We start from the raw sequence: 16,504 nt of genomic DNA on the forward strand, positions 1-16,504 counted from the left end.
CCAGGGGAGAGAGATACCAGGGAAGACACAACAGAGGACAGACACCCCTTAGTGGACTACAAGATGAATATTTCATGGATGAGACACTGTGTCAACTGTTTCTGAACAGACATAAATCTCTGCCCTCAGGGCACACACACACACACACACACACACACACAAGAACGCACGCACCGACACACGCACACACTCCCGTACACCGTTTTTAACTACATTTCATCTATTTAAACGGCTGGGAATTTACTGCAGGAATTGAACACTACGTCCTCTCTACTTTTGTCAGTCTTTCTTCCTTTCTTAGAGGAGGACCATAAGGAAGAGAAAGAGGCAGAATGGGGGAGAAAGCGAAAGGAGAAGAGGAGGAAATCTGTGTCAGAGGGGTGGCAGCTGTGCTCATCAGGCCGGATGGAGGACCAAGCAGACCAATCTTCTTGACTGTGAAATTTCCAGGAGGGAAGAAATGAAACACAGACAGGTCTGGAGAGAAGAAGGATGACAGTGGCTCCTCTTCCTGGTAAGAGGATAGGCTAGAACTTCAAACGCTCTGGAAGTGAGAGCCATTTCCTGTGCGTTGGACTGAGGTGTCTGTGCCGTGCGGAGGGGAGGCTGGCGGCGGCCATGTTGGAGGACTGTGAAGCAGGAAGCAGATGGGAGTCAGATGGTTAAGCCATCAGGAACAGTCTGATTCAGCAGGAAGAGGGATCACTACGGGCCATGTGAAGACCCATGGAGCGCACACACACACACACACACACACACAATCATGCTAGCATGTGACCGCACACACACACACACAATCATGCTAGCATGTGACCGCACACACACACAATCATGCTAGCATGTGAGCACACACACAAGAATGCCCCCACACACACAGAATTAGAAGACCCATGTGAGATGAGGACTGGCTAGAGAGCGAAGGGGCAGCTCAGAGTCTAAGTCCACATTTATTACCTGCTAATGCAGCCAGGCTACAAGCTGAATTCACTGGCCACCAGCCACCAGCTAGCTACACACACACACACACACACACACACACACACACACACACACACACACACACATTCAACACATACACACATTAGAACGATAATATCTGCAGCTCTAAACAAGCCAGCATATAGAATAAATAGAATCGATCTATTACTTTATTTATCCCCTAGGGGAAAATATTTGTGTGCCAGCAGTGTATCAATGGATACTAGCTAACCAACCGACATGAAGTATGTTCGACGTGGCTTATTGCAGAGATAAAGAGCTGAGAGCATAATGCTAGTGAGTACCATCCTATAAGTTAATGACAGACTGATGATAAGGACGTCCATGTAGCAAACGTTTAGAGAACTCGATACACAGCCATGTTAAGGGTCAGCCTTCTACAGTGACCTAAGTCAGAGTTATCCGGCTAAAAATGAAACTTCTGGAAACTTCCACCCCTACTGCAAGGGAATCAACAAGTGGCCATGTGAGGGCTGTCGATCGTCTGACTTGTTAGCGACAAACTCTGCACGTCATGTCCCCAAAACACAGAGCAGCCTCCACCATGCAGGCCAGAAGCACATGAGCTCACGTCACACCTAGTCCAGGCCGGGGCTGGGACACAGGTCCTGGTTGTGACACAGCCGTCACACGCGCGGCACAGCCTGACCAAACATATGAGCACATCCGTCCTGGGGAGAAGGGCACGGAGGAGGAGGGGGCACAAGCACACCTCCAGGACCAGGGCTTCATAAATAAACAAACACGGTCAGAAGACGGATCAATAGCGAGGTTCTGATCCGGCTCTGAGGGGCTGGGCTGGCCTCACACCTCATTGGCTGCTGACGCACACTGTGCCAGCTACTGCTCTCTTGGGAGGGGGGGGGGGGCACAAGCTCTGTAGCGGGGGGAAAGGACAAGCTGGGGGGGGGGATGATATAGAGGGGGAGAAGAGAGGAGGGGGAGAGGAGGGGAGGGGAGGGGAGGGGAGGAGGGAAAGAGGAGGGGAGGAGGGAGAGAGGAGGGGAGGAGGGAGAGAGGAGGAGAGGAATGAGAGAGGAGGGGAGGAGGGAGAGAGGAGGAGAGGAATGAGAGAGGAGGAGAGGAGGGAGAGAGGCCTGGTTTCGATTACTACTCTCCTGACAGCCCTTTATCCTTGGCTATGAAAGCAAGGCCTGCTCTCTTTCTAGCAGAGAACAGGCCCCGGTGTACCATTCACTGTCCAAACACACACACTCTGGAGAACTGCCTGCACTTGGAAGAGAACACTGCAGTCAGCACACACATACGCAGGTATTGTCCAACGTTTGAACACACTGTCACAGAATAAGTCTCAAAATCCGAACATCCTGCACATAAACACTATTACAGTCTACACAATTATTTCCTTGTGGATTGCTGGAACTCGTCTGTGAAGGAGGTTTATTACGTAGGGAGAGTTCGTAGGATTGATACTGCTCAATCCAACCTCCCCCTCACACACACACACACATTCCCAAGCGCTGTATAAAGTCAGCCTGACGAGAGTATGAATGCACTTGCTGAAGAATTCCACCTGACAGCTTTTGAACGCCTCGCCTCAGAGGGTGTGTGTTGAAACAAGCCAAACTAGGAGGCTAAATCTCCGGCACACCCCGGCCAGCCAATCACAGAGCAGCTGGCCCAACATCCCATAAACCCTCAGAGTAGCAAGTGTCGGTACGGAGCAATAATATTCCCAACAAATTAAGACTTGTTCTGAGGTCTGGAGCAGGAGAGGGGGGCTGGAATCAGCACGCTGGCAAACGTTCAAGAGCGCAATTCCATCGCCATGAGAGAAATGGTTCCCAGAACCGGAGGATAATGTTTACATTGTGTGGGGCTTTTCCTGGTAGGTATTGTGCAGTTGTTGCTTCAAGATGGACGCCTGCTGCAACAAGAGACAAGGAGACAAGAGAAAAGAGCACTCCCCTATCAACAAGCACCTGTGTGTCTGACACTGTTGCTCCACAACTCTCAGTGAACCAGAGAGCATGTGGCTCTAATGGCAGTCTAGCTGAGCCAAGACACACACACTGTACGTGGTACAAAAGGAAGAGCGCGTCCGACACTGAGAGATATGTGCACTCACACCTCAACATGAACGCAACTACACGTCCTGTACATGTTGCTGTGGAACACTCAAGCGCGCACAAGCACAGTTAATTAAAGTTAGGTCTTTTTTAGAATGCACATAAAGTGGCACAGGGTGCTTCACTGCAAATGATGTCAGAGGGAGTCTGTTAGGTAGGCAATTAATCCAGTTCTGGTATGACACAGGATGCCCTCTGGGCCAGCCAATTAGTTGCTGACAGCTAGGAGGAGATCTACGACTGCTTAGGGGGCTGGAGGACTGAGGAGGGGCAGGGGAGGAGGACTGGGCTGGGCAGGGGAGGAGGACTGGGCTGGGCAGGGCAGGGGAGGAGGACTGGGCTGGGCAGGGGAGGAGGACTGGGCTGGGCAGGGGAGGAGGACTGGGCTGGGGAGGAGGACTGGGGCAAAAGAGGAGAACTGTGGTTAGAGAGGAGGACTGGGGAGAAAAGGAGAGGAGGGAAGGAATTAGGCTGGGTTGAGGAGCAGGACTGGGATTGAGCTTCACACACACGCACACGCACACACGCACACACACACACACACACACACAAAGCAGACTCATCAGGCACTCTGGGAACTGAGCCCACAGAAATGAGACACATCAGAAACCTTCCAGAACACCATCCTTCTCCATCACACTGTAACACACACACACAGAGCTTATCAGCTGGGAATCAGATAACCTCAGCGCAGCTGTAAATAGCAGGAGCGTCAGAGAGAGAGAGAGAACTGGGGAGGTATTGGCAGAGACAGGACCAGAACACACGAGGCTGTGATTCTGCAGAAGGAGACGAGCCAACACCCATGTATGGGCCTGATCAATCCAGAACAAGCCTGCGAACAGCCTTGCAACAGACACGCTGGCTCAATAAGAATTCTCCGCCACATTTGACTCATCTCTTACACACCTTCTCCAGAAACAGCATCCAAACTCCCTAACCCAGAGTGATTCACCATCTATGTGCTATCTTTCCTAATACTGCGTGCGGTTGTCTCTCTGGGCAATATTCGGAAATGACATCACTATTCTGTGACCCTTGACCTAGGGGTTAGGTTCTGTTGGCAGTCCTGAGAGTGGAGCAGGTGCTTGAATCTGGACAACATCACATGACGACAGCTTTCTGAGAAGGTCAACGCAGCTTAAAGTGCTGTTCCATAGGTCATGACATGTCATATTTGTGGTTCTTTAGGATGTTTGAAGTAAAAACAAACAAAAAAAATGCATAAAAAAAAAAAAATTCAGTCAGTCGCCGGCCGTATGGAAATTAGTGTTGCGTTTGGGATAGAAAGTAGAGAGGGATGAGAGAAGGAGGAGAGGCATGCGCGCCGCTTCCCCTCATGAAAGAGTGGTGGTGCTCTTAAAGGAGTGTGAGGTTAACCACTAATTATAGGGTACACCCCACGTCAGGCTGCAGCCAAAACTCCCTGATTTATCCTCCTCTCTCCCATCCCCCATCCTCAGGTGGAGGGAACAGCTGGGTGCACGGCCTACTGCACTGTGGTCAGCACTATCATACAGTCGGCCAGCATTATGGTGTGGTTTACATGCTAAGCTGTATGATTATATAAACATTAGAGTTGGGAGTAGTATTTACAGTTGCTGGATAATGAAATTCAGAGAGATTCAGAGGCAAATTCCTGGTATCAAGTGTACCCATGATGCCCACTCAACCACAACCCCCCCCCCCCTCTCCCTCTCAACCAGATTTTCTCTCTACCCCCAACAATCCCTCCCTCCACCATCTAACCCTCTCTCCATCTACGCCTTATCCCCCTCTCCCCCTCGTTCTCCAGCCACCTCTCCCCCTGTGCTTCTCTGGGTCTCTCACCAGACCCGCAGGCCGTTATTAGAAACACATGTGGAGGCCGGATCGTTTTCTGCTCAGATTGAGGCAAACATGCAGAAAATTGTGGGAAGAAAACATAGCCTCGAGACAGAGAGATACGCTCATTAACATGGCCACCATGTTAATCGTCACGTCCCCAGACTCAGACTCAGGCTCTTGCACGCGCACATGCTTGCACCAGGGCATCCATGTCCTCCTCCATTTCTTCAGAGGGGAGGAAGCATTTGACAATGGTGAGCTTTTGAAAGTGTGTGTGTGTGTGATCCATGTGTGTTTTGGTGGGACTCTGTTGGGTCAGAAAACAAACAGAAACATACACACACAAACAGACACACACACTCTCAAACCACTGTTTTCAGAGCCACATCTTGGATGTCTGCAAATGCAAAAACACATCAATCACACACACACACACACACACAGGTTTCTGAACCAAATCCCAGATGGAGTTCCACGGATATCCACACGTGGGGTCTGGCTCCTTCCAGCAAACTCTTGACACTCATCAACCTCCTCCCCCTCTATCAGTCATCAATAACTCAGCGTGTTGTTCTTCTAGAGGCCTTGAGGCTCGCTCCTGGCCTCAGGGACACACCTGCCAAGCTGCGCCTCACAGGGAGGCTGTGTGAGGGGACTATCTTCCTGAGCGTCTGACAGACCCAGGCAGTGGGTCGCAACGCCCTGACCTGAACACACAGAGAGCTGTGAGTGTTCTGACAGACAGTGGACGGTCACTCCAACAGAACACAATCCCTCACGGAGATTGGCAGTGTGTACGGTCGTTACCTCAGAACTGACGGCAGGTAAAGTTATAAAGCACGTCCACTGACAGGGACTGGTTCATTTCCATGACATTGAAAGCCATCCATTTACTACTGCGAGTCTGTTAAACTGATTGGGGTAGGGCAGAATGAGGTCGCCAGGCAGTTAAGTCTGACCTTATCAAACGTGTGACACACAGATAAGCTGCGGCTATGGAACTGACAAACTGCAGGAGTTTGCATTAAACAGCATGAGGAAGTTTCCCAAATCCCCCCTCTGCTGGAGCCCCAACGCTGCTCCTCCCTCCTCGATCACTGCCTCCACACACTGCCTCCACACACTGCCTCCACACACTCGGAAGCCAACATGTGGAAGCGAGAGCAGCCTGCATGTGGATCTCTAACACAAACACGCACAGTCCCACAGGTCAGGGTGCGGGGTCAAACAGGCAAAGGCCAACAGGTCTCCATGGCCTCCCGTGCCTTGATCACAGCCTGCCCAGAGACGTGCAGCGGCAGATGTGAGAGCAATCTACAACCCACTGAGACCTCAGCGTCCCCACGGAGACCAGTCCGTGCCTCGGCCTAGCCGGGCGCCGAGGAGGGGCTGACCTGCAGGCCGCTGGTGAAGAGAGCTAGGGCAGGTCTGGATGTGCCCTGGCTGGTGAAGAGAGCTAGGGCAGGTCTGGATGTGCCCTGGCTGGTGAAGAGAGCTAGGGCAGGTCTGGATGTGCCCTGGCTGGTGAAGAGAGCTAGGGCAGGTCTGGATGTGCCCTGGCTGGTGAAGAGAGCTAGGGCAGGTCTGGATGTGCCCTGGCTGGTGAAGAGAGCTAGGGCAGGTCTGGATGTGCCCTGGCTGGTGAAGAGAGCTAGGGCAGGTCTGGATGTGCCCTGGCTGGTGAAGAGAGCTAGGGCAGGTCTGGATGTGCCCTGGCTGGTGAAGAGAGCTAGGGCAGGTCTGGATGTGCCCTGGCTGGTGAAGAGAGCTAGGGCAGGTCTGGATGTGCCCTGGCTGGTGAAGAGAGCTAGGGCAGGTCTGGATGTGCCCTGGCTGGATGCAACATCACAACAGCTCGGTGGGATTCTACTGTAACACAAAGCTGGAGGAAGAACAGGCTCATCACACGTGCAGAACAAATAAACACGCGACTCTCTTGCTGTGCTTTGGCGTCTCTCTATAGTCTGTCTTTATCTGTTAAAGACCCTCTCTCTCTCTCTCTCCCTCTCTCTCCCCCTCCCTTCCTCCCTCTCTCTCCCGCTCTCTCTCTCCCACTCTCTCTCTCCCGCTCTCTCTCCCGCTCTCTCTCTCCCGCACTCTCTCCCGCACTCTCTCTCTCCCGCTCTCTCTCTCTCCCGCTCTCTCTCTCTCCCGCTCTCTCTCTTTCCCGCTCGCTCTCTCTCCCCCTCTCTCTCTCCCGCTCTCTCCCCCTCTCTCTCTCCCGCTCTCTCTCCCGCTCTCTCTCTGATGAGGGAGATGAGGGTAGAAACACTAACCCACATGGATCAGCGCTCACAGACACAGGATATGAGAGTGCTTCTGTTGCTTTGCAGGACCTGGAACATGTATTCAGTCCAGAGGGCCAGAAAGGGGTCCGCTCTGTCATACGGCTGCTTACAGGACAGTCTGTTCAGAACAGGAGATGAAACATAACTCCATGATTGGTGTGTCAAATCGTAGGCCAACCTGAACAAACATACACATACACAAGCATGCGCACGCGCAAACCCTGTTCCACCTGTTAGCAGCACAATGCGGTGTGACTGACGTAGAGCAGGAAAGTAAACAGTAGGGTAATTCAAACAAATTGGGCACCGGGTAAGACCTGGGCCTCAGGGCCTTGGCTGGTGGAGGGAGGGAGGGAGGCTTTTCAAATAATTTTGACATGGTTAGAAATATACATGGAGAGAGAAAAAGAGAGAGAGAGAGAGAGAGACGGAGAGAGAGAGACGGAGAGAGAGAGAGAGAGACGGAGAGAGAGAGAGAGAGAGAGAGAGAGAGAGAGAGAGAGAGAGAGAGAGAGAGAGAGAGAGAGAGAGAGAGAGAGAGAGAGAGAGAGAGAGAGAGAGGAGAAGATGGAAGACCAGATAGCCCTTCCTGTGTTTGCTAGCCTACAGCTTCTAGTCTGTCAGAAGCTGACCAGTCACAGCCTTGTAGTACACTGGGGAGGAGCAGGGAGACATAAATCATCCCACTGCTGCTCCTGTCACACACGCACGCACACACGGAAACACGCACACACACGCACGCACCTCTGAAAGGTCTCTCTCTCCCCTTGGAGTCCCTAACATAGGCAGGCTTAGATTGATGCCTATGCATCAATACTGAAAGTTGGACAGTCACAGAGAGAGTGAGGGAACATGAAGAGGACCACAGTCTTATCTCTCCACCTTGTCAAAGCGCTGCCTGCCACTGTTAATGCTGCATCACTCATTCCACTCTCACCTGGCTCTCTTCCACACACATGCTCCGACAAATGACTAAATTACCATCAAATAACCTAAGTGAACCTCGTTACACAGAAAGCAATTGCCACGGTAGATCAAACCCAAGATCAGATCTTAATTTTTGAGGGCAGAAAATATAGAACACTCAATCAAAACCGCAACTGTTCTATAAAAAAAAGGCTATCAATTCCATCATGGTGACTGCTGCTCATAAATGTCACATAGCCAGTTTGGTGAGGGAGGAAGGAGAGGAGAGAGGAGGGGAGGCGAGAGCTAACCTGCCTCGAGGAATCTGGAAGGCATAGGAATAATCTTCTCCTGCCCTCTATTGGTAAAGAGTATTACTACCAAGTGGTTTAGTAAAAGCACACCACTAAATATATATAAAAATTATAGTTTGAGTATGACAGTGATTTACTAAAATGTCTTCTTATAATGTAACACTCGTCTAAAGAAAGTGACAATTGACACTTTTGAAATGTCACCACCCATATATGAATAAATGCATATTTCAGCTACAATTAGTTGTCTTTTCATAGAAACTATTTTTTATATTCATAATTTGACATGCACATTTATTTGATTTGTATAGTCAGACAGAAGATGTTCATCAGTGTGTTGATCACTTCAGCTCAGGCTCCAGACCAGCCCTGCCCTCATCCCAGCCCCGCCCTCATCCCAGCCCCGCCCTCATCCCAGCCCCGCCCTCATCCCAGCCCCGCCCTCATCCCAGCCCCGCCCTCACCCCAGCCCCGCCCTCATCCCTGCCCCGCCCTCATCCCTGCCCCGCCCTCATCCCTGCCCCACCCTCATCCCTGCCCCGCCCTCATCCCAGCTGCAACCTCGTCCACACTGGAGCCTCATCCCTCCACATCAGAGTGGCTGCTACAGTAACCTGTGATATCTAGCCCCATCAGAAATCAGTTGTGAAGGCTGCTTAATGAATATACATCATGGAGAAGACCCCAATTAGAGGGGCTGTGCTGGTGGAGCGCCGCGCCGCGTAAACAAACTTATCTTGACAGGGTCGTGGAGCCAGGATGAGATAGCGGATAGCCAGGGCCCAGAAAATGAATTACCTTCCTGACACACGTCAAAGCCAATCACGCAAAGGATCCAGCACCCCTCCAGCACCCCCCCAACACCGCCCAACACCCCCCCCCTCCACCCGCTTCCACGCCCGTTTCATCTGGCACTTTAGTATGCACACGGGCTGGGCGCCAGCCTTCAAATGTATTCATTTATTCACAGCCCCTTGGAGAAATCAGAGAGCCTTGTTGTCCTTTTTTTTCCCCTCTCACTGTCCAGATGGAATTTGTGTGAATAACATCGGTTTAGTGAGGCAGAAAATAAGTACAGGCCAGCACAGCGGTGGGGCACTATATTACCTCGGCCCACAAACACGGGAGAGGAACAAGTGTCACCTTCATATACTACTTCTCTCGTCCTCTCTTGTTTTCTTTCCAATTTCCCTCGAAAATGAGAAAAAGAAAATGTGGCTACAAATGAGAAGCCAACACGAGCACACTGCTTGTCATCAGAATCTATTAGATGTTATCATGCACTGCAGGTGCAATTAAACTCTAGATAATGCCTCACAGAGAGAGGGAAAGAGAGAGACAGATGAAGGAAGAGGGAGAGATGCGGAGAAAGGATAGGGCGAGAGAGAGCGAGAGAGAGCGAGAGAGAGCGAGAGAGAGCGAGAGAGAGCGAGAGAGAGCGAGAGAGAGCGAGAGAGCGAGAGAGAGCGAGAGAGAGAGAGAGAGAGAGCGAGAGAGAGCGAGAGAGAGAGCGAGAGAGAGCGAGAGAGAGAGCGAGAGAGAGAGAGAGAGAGAGAGAGAGAGAGAGAGAGAGAGAGAGAGAGAGAGAGAGAGAGAGAGAGAGAGAGAGAAAGAAAACGGGCTGTTCTGTTTAGGAAGGTGAGGCTCCATGTTCATTTCCCTTCTCCTGCTCCTTTAGCTTTTTATTTATAACCTTTCCAATGTCTTGATTAATCAGATGCAATAAAAAAAAACAGGAGTGGGCTAACTAATTATCCAGGATGAAACTGCAAAGAAAACCAATATACCAGACTTTCCAATTGAGAGAGCAGACTTGTGAAAGCGTTCAGTCTCCAACCAGGAGATAACCCAGCTGTCCTTCAAACCCTTCTATCAACACATGAATTAAATCATCAAACTCACGATGCAGAGTGTGATACAGTGTATTCATATCAACTAGTAGACATGACACTCTGAACACCCTATAGCTGATGTGCCGCATCGTAATGACACACAAAACAACACAAACCAGTCGTCCAGATCCACGAGGGAGACGAAAGGCAAGTGAACCACCCGGTGGAGTCTGAGTAACGGCCTACTGGTCTCAGGAGCTGTGTGGACATGTGACTGGTGTGTCTTGGGGAAGCTGTGTGTGTTCTGGGGGGAGTAAAGGGAGACCAGTGGTGCTGTACTGTACCTCTCTGATGACGGTGCTCCTGTAGCCTCGATACAAGCCCCTCACACCCTGGAAACACAAGCACACACAATCCCGTCATGCAGGCGTCTTGGTGAGATGAGCCAGGGCGATGGTGGCTAGACGGGAGGTGCTCGACCTGCGGAGGCCCTGAAGCCTACCTCTTCTCTGAGGGTGGCCAGCAGCACCTGGTACGTGCTGGAGGACGGGGAGGCCTGGGTCCTCTGTTTCACCACCTCAGTGGGCACTCTGATCAGACACGCCACCTAGAGGAGGGAGGACCACACAGCATCAGCAGAGTTGGATGCACATTTCTACCCTAGACACCCAGGACTGGTACTGTATAACATGCAAAGCATAAGATACTGGACATTCATTCACTCTGTACAGTGGTTCTATTTGAGCGGTATAGAAATATACAGGTATGAATTTGGCCTATGATATGGATTTTGACTATACCGTGCAACCGCGATAGAGCCAACCATAAATCACATTTGTCACAGCCCCATTCACACCATACAATTACCGCACATAACGGTTTTACATTACACAAATTCCGACGTTTACAGAGACTTAAAGGCAAAAATGCGGCATGGAATACTGTATCCATGCAAGCAAATAATGCCAGGTTGGTTAGAATTGTGAAATGTTTATTGTAGGCCAACAGAATCGAGTATTCAGCCATGTAATAATTGGTTATAGCTACACTCACTACAAATATTGAACAGTTTTCCCATAAACGCAGGCTACTGTTGAATGCTACAAAGTCGCTCTTCCGTGGCAAAGCACTGCAAAAGTTGGAAAATTAAACTCATGCGACACACCCAAGTTACCCAATCCAAATCCGTCCGATTAGCCGCTGTGGTGCAGATTGCATTGTCATGAAATTTTAAGAAAAACTAACATATCGTGATATATACCGTTACCGTCAGTGCTTCGAATTATACCGTGATAAACATTTTAGGCCATAGCGCCCAGCGAGGAGGCAGTAGGAAGGTTACAACAGAGAGGACATGACACAGGAGAGAGATTTGCCTGCCTCTTCCCTGGGTTTGACTAACTAGTGTTTATGTCAGCGTGCCAGTGTGCCAATTACTGCCCTAGTCAGCATGACAAACAAACAGGCCCTTAATCACATGACACCTGAGCAGGAGGCAAAATGGTCATCATGTCAATGACTCAATGTCCATCTGGGTCCATTTAACACAAACACACACAGAGACACGCACAGACACACTACTCCCTCCCTCCACAACAAATGCCAACACGGCCCTCATATGTCAACAAAAATATGGACTGCCAACAACAACTCAAGATGGGCATAAATATTTATGAGGCACCTCATGCTTCATAACACCTTAAGCCCTCAAGGCAGCTAGGCAGGGCTGCCCGGCAACTTGATTTCCCATTAATGCCGCGCTGGAGCGGAAATACCAAGGAGCACCAGGTAACAGAAAGCAATCTCCCCGACCCAGGGAGGTGAGCAGCCCCCCCACCACGGACCCCCTGACACCGTGCCGCCTACGCCTGCGTCGCCAGCCGCAATCTCACCCCGCTGGAGGGAGGGTACGATGGGGGGCGCTGCCTTCGTGATGGATGGTGCCCCCCCCCCCCTCACCTGTCTCTCTACCCTCCCAAAAAGGGCCATCCCCTCTGCCGCGTCCGGAAAGCACCTACCCAGCGTCAGACACCACGGACACCCAGCAGAAGGGTTCTCTGTGGGCCCCCGGCTGCCTGGAGCTCTGTCTTCATTCCAGCCTCTCCTCTCGTGGGTCGTACCACACTCCAACACCGTGGGGGCTGGTTCTTTCATGAATGTCTACACAGTGGAGGAGCAGGGAGGGCTAGCCTACTGCTGCAGTGGACTGTATTTCAGATGAAGTCGTGTTCATAGAAAGACATCATGCAGTGGCTACTCAACTCTGAATGTCTGACATTTCTGACCACCCAAGTAGATCAAAAGTAGCTGGATCTGAAATAGATCATGTTCAGCCAAGATGGAGTGAATCCTTCCAATCAGTCAACAGACAAACTTCCCTACTTTTACACTTATAATTTTGACAGTATACTGCCTTGACTGGTAGAGCTCTTTTTTCTATCCCTGGTGAAGTGGTCCTGTCATCAACCACAGCACGGTACAACAGTGCCACCAAATGGTCACACAAGGCACATGCATCGCCACCTCCCTCATTTCCAACCTGACAGGGCACATTCCTCCCAGTGTCTGGGTGGGTGAACATTCATCAGAGGCTACATTGTACATCATGTTTCCCCAGCGTGTTTCACCAAAGGATCAGAATTACGGCACTAAATGGAAAGAGAAGTGGGTATGACAGGTCATTCCTGACTTAATTGAATCTTTGGCTTGGAGTTGTGGCTCCGCTCTCTCTCGTCAACTCTCAGGAGGCGGCGGAATGAGAGGAAGATTATACCAAATAAATTACGGACATTGTTTATTTCGGCCTAATTTGGCAACCTCAATGTGGAAATGAAAGGAGAAATGTGTTGCAGAGGGAGGGGGGATGAGCTTATGTGTGAGCCTGGAGAGTGAGGCCACACGTGAGGCCAGAAGAGAGGCCAGAAGAGAGGCCAGAAGAGAGGCCAGAAGAGAGGCCAGAAGAGAGGCCAGAAGAGAGGCCATGGTGAACGGGAGGCTGGAGGTTAACTTTAAGGGACACACCATCAGGATAAACTCACAGGTGTGTCTCCTTAACTCGTGTGGTTCAATCACATTCTCTTTCGCTGGCGCCCTCCTCTCTGTGCAGGCTGTAGCTGGATGAAACATTTGTTGGCATTGTCTTTACACTACTGGCAACATTAATCTTTATTTATACGCAATTTGGAGTCGGCAGCGATAATTAGAGCGCGCCTCTGATCGCTGCCTGTGTTTCTCCACGACGGGCAACCGTAAATCCTAATGACACGCTCATTTCCAAAGCCCCCTAACTACAGGCAGAAAGGGGACGACACTCCATCACTGAGAAAAGCGGTGCGATAGGAAACTGGGGAAATGAACAGAGACTCGCAGGACAAACCAGCAGGCAAGCATGTCCATGCACTCAGGCCTGGTACTGGGGTGTCTTCTGCCTTTCCATAATCCCATTTTTTCCTCTCATGAAGTGTTAGGCCCTCATCGTCCTGCCTCCATGATCAGTCCATCCCGCTAAGAAATAACCACAGCTAGAGTAACAGAGGAAATGATTACTAGCTCCAGACAACTTGACAAAGACTGAACTGATTGAAATCATTTGTCAGTTACCCTTCTGAGAGAAAACCATAGTTTGACAAAGTGGGAAGCCATCCATGAAGAGCATCGTGAGGCTGGGTTGGTAGGAGGGAGGAATTAGGAATGGAAACAACAAACAGACAGATACACTTTTACATCACTTTTGTTAGCTGAGTCTCACGTTTTGTTTGTCTACTCTTCAGATTGACTACAAAACTAATTTCAAACGTATTTCTTTTTTCTTTTTAAGGCCTGCCAGTCCCTTTTGCCATTTATAAGTTTCCAGAATCTAAAATCACCTCAGATAGCCTTCTAGACATGCTTCCCACAGGAACCAAGAGTTCTATTACAAATCCCTGCCAGTCCCCCACAGGTAGTAGCCCAGTACCTGTGCCTGAGTCAAAATCAACATCCCGTCTGTGAAACAGTGTGTATCAGTTCTGCTTGGAGCCTCTAAAGACGCCTCAGAGACACACACACTGCTAAAACTAATCAGCATGAGTTGCCAGACAGTTTCTACATAAGACAGCCAGCATCCACAGGCTGCAGGCTATCCCCGTGTAACTGTAGATATGGCTGACTAATTTCCCCCCCCACTGGCTGTATTTTGATCATACAGGTGTAATTGTGGAGCACAACTTCATTGTCATGTCACAGGACTGTAGCGGTGAGGGGGGTGGGTAGAGGTGAGAACAGAAGAAAGACCAGAGGGGGAGGAAGAAGGAGAGATGAGGACATGAGACAAAGACCCAGTTAGTGATGCCCAATAAATCACAGGACCGGCGCATCTGAGGCGAAGCATGGATTATTCTCTGTGCCAAGTTAAGTGGCTGCCAGTTGCCAACACCACCTGCCCCCCTCCCCTTCCGCATCTTGTCATGTCACACTGTATTTTCCAGTACATCCTGAGGGAGACGGGGTTTATAAATGCAAGAAAAGCCTGCTCCCTCAGCTTGACAAATGAGCTTTCAGGGCAGACGTCAGGCGAAGGGGAATGAAGATAAATCTGATATAATGGCTGGATAACAGCCTGCTAGCCCCTGACAGACACCATCAGCTTACACATTCTTTATGGGACACGCCGCAGTCACCTAAACAATGGAGGAGGGAGCTCTTTCCCCATCTTCTTTGTGTTTCTGTGTCTCTTTCTGCAGTTCTGTCTCACCTTCCTTCTCTCTAAATCATGAGTAGATGGGGTGGATAAGCCTTTGGTCATCTAAAACTAGTATCCAAATAGAAAAGTATTCATGAGGTAAATGTTCCATATGAATGAAACCGCAGACGATTTATTTCTGAAACCGTCCTTAAAACCTCTTTGCCGTAATAAGTGAACAGAAAATCTTGAATCGCAATCGTTCATGGCATTCCATGATAGACTCAAAACAAGACTTGTGATAGTCTCTATCCAGGCATGTCAAATGTGTGAGTGAGGCAAGAGGATTAGCATAGCTCTCAAGCCTTAGAGCTCCGGTCCTGAACGATACAGACTGTGCACAGTTGGCATCATACAACCAAATGGAGTTCCTTGGGGTCTGACTGAGACCAAATGACACCTGGTTTCTGCTGCTTCTGATAGGTCCTGTGGGCAGACCAAACCTGCCGCCAGCTGCTCACTCTGGGAGCGAGAGAGGCAGAGAGAGGGATGGAAAGAAAGAGAGAGAAGAGAGATAGAGAAAAGAAACAGAAAGAAAGAGGGAGAGAATAGACAGAAAGAGAGCAAGATAAAGAGGAGACATCGAAGGGAATTGAAAGAGAGAGAGAAAAGAGGAGCCGAAAGAGAGATAGAGATAGAGAAATCAATCAACGTGAATAAAAGGTAATGGCCAACGGAAGAAAGGCTAATGGGATTCCGGTGTTTTCATTTTGGCGACAAGGTCAGCCTGATTTGTATTCACACACTGGAGAAAGTGAACAGTGCAGAGGATCGAAAAAGGACTTGTCACCTTTGTCAGTGGGTGGAGCAAGTTTTGACTGCAGCTCTGCTAAAGCACAACACCTAGGGTTGAAAACAGTACAGGTATCTTGTCTGGCAGCCCTGTCTCTCTAGTTACCAGGCACGGGTCTGAACAGCCCTCTCGTCAGAGGTCACAGGGGGGTCATGTTAAGGAGCAGAGTAAGAGAGAGAGTTGAGGACTCAGAAAGCCGTAAAGCAAGGGATCCGTACGCTGCCTTTGATTCCACTGTTAATGATGCCTGCCCAGGTCAGGGAGCTTACAGCTGCAGTTCACACTAAACCCTCCAACACCTCTATCTAAGGCACTGGCTGAGGACACTGTGAAATAAACCCGGAGCCCTAGGCGCAATGAGGTTAGCATTAGCTGGTTGTCATTTTCTAATTCCAGGTGGTTAACTAGCCGCTAAAGAGATCATGGAGAATGTGATTTTCTTCAGCAATTAGCTCCAGCTGGGTATTGTTTATAGGTCTAGTAGAGGGAGAATGACACATCTGTCTTGAATGAATAATCTGGAGGATGTCTAGTGGATCTCTGACTCTGGGATGTCCCTGGGTTGGCCTTTATGACTAAGCCTGTAGATTACCCGCTCCGGTGCCCCCACAATGCACCAAAGCATCACCCTTCTCTGGGCTGCTCCAAAGATTTCCCCTTTTGAAGTGCTGAAATCCCTAACAGTACACAAAGGGCAAAGACGATACCGACCTCACCCTCACCTCTCCTAACAAC

At 50.1% G+C, this 16,504-nt stretch overlaps 1 protein-coding gene across 1 annotated transcript in view; it reads right to left on the reverse strand.

The window, feature by feature from the left end:
- Positions 1-16,504, reverse strand: part of slc25a26 (solute carrier family 25 member 26) — a 36,504-nt gene that overhangs the window by 17,556 nt on the left and 2,444 nt on the right. Inside the window, exons 4-5 of the mRNA XM_067255216.1 lie at positions 10,759-10,863; positions 10,601-10,648 (exon numbers count right to left, since the gene is read on the reverse strand). Coding sequence (XP_067111317.1) covers positions 10,601-10,648; positions 10,759-10,863 — 153 coding nt within the window. The remainder of the gene's footprint in view (positions 1-10,600; positions 10,649-10,758; positions 10,864-16,504) is intronic.

This window comes from Osmerus mordax, chromosome 1 (genome assembly GCF_038355195.1).
Source record: "Osmerus mordax isolate fOsmMor3 chromosome 1, fOsmMor3.pri, whole genome shotgun sequence".
Lineage (NCBI taxonomy): Eukaryota > Metazoa > Chordata > Actinopteri > Osmeriformes > Osmeridae > Osmerus > Osmerus mordax.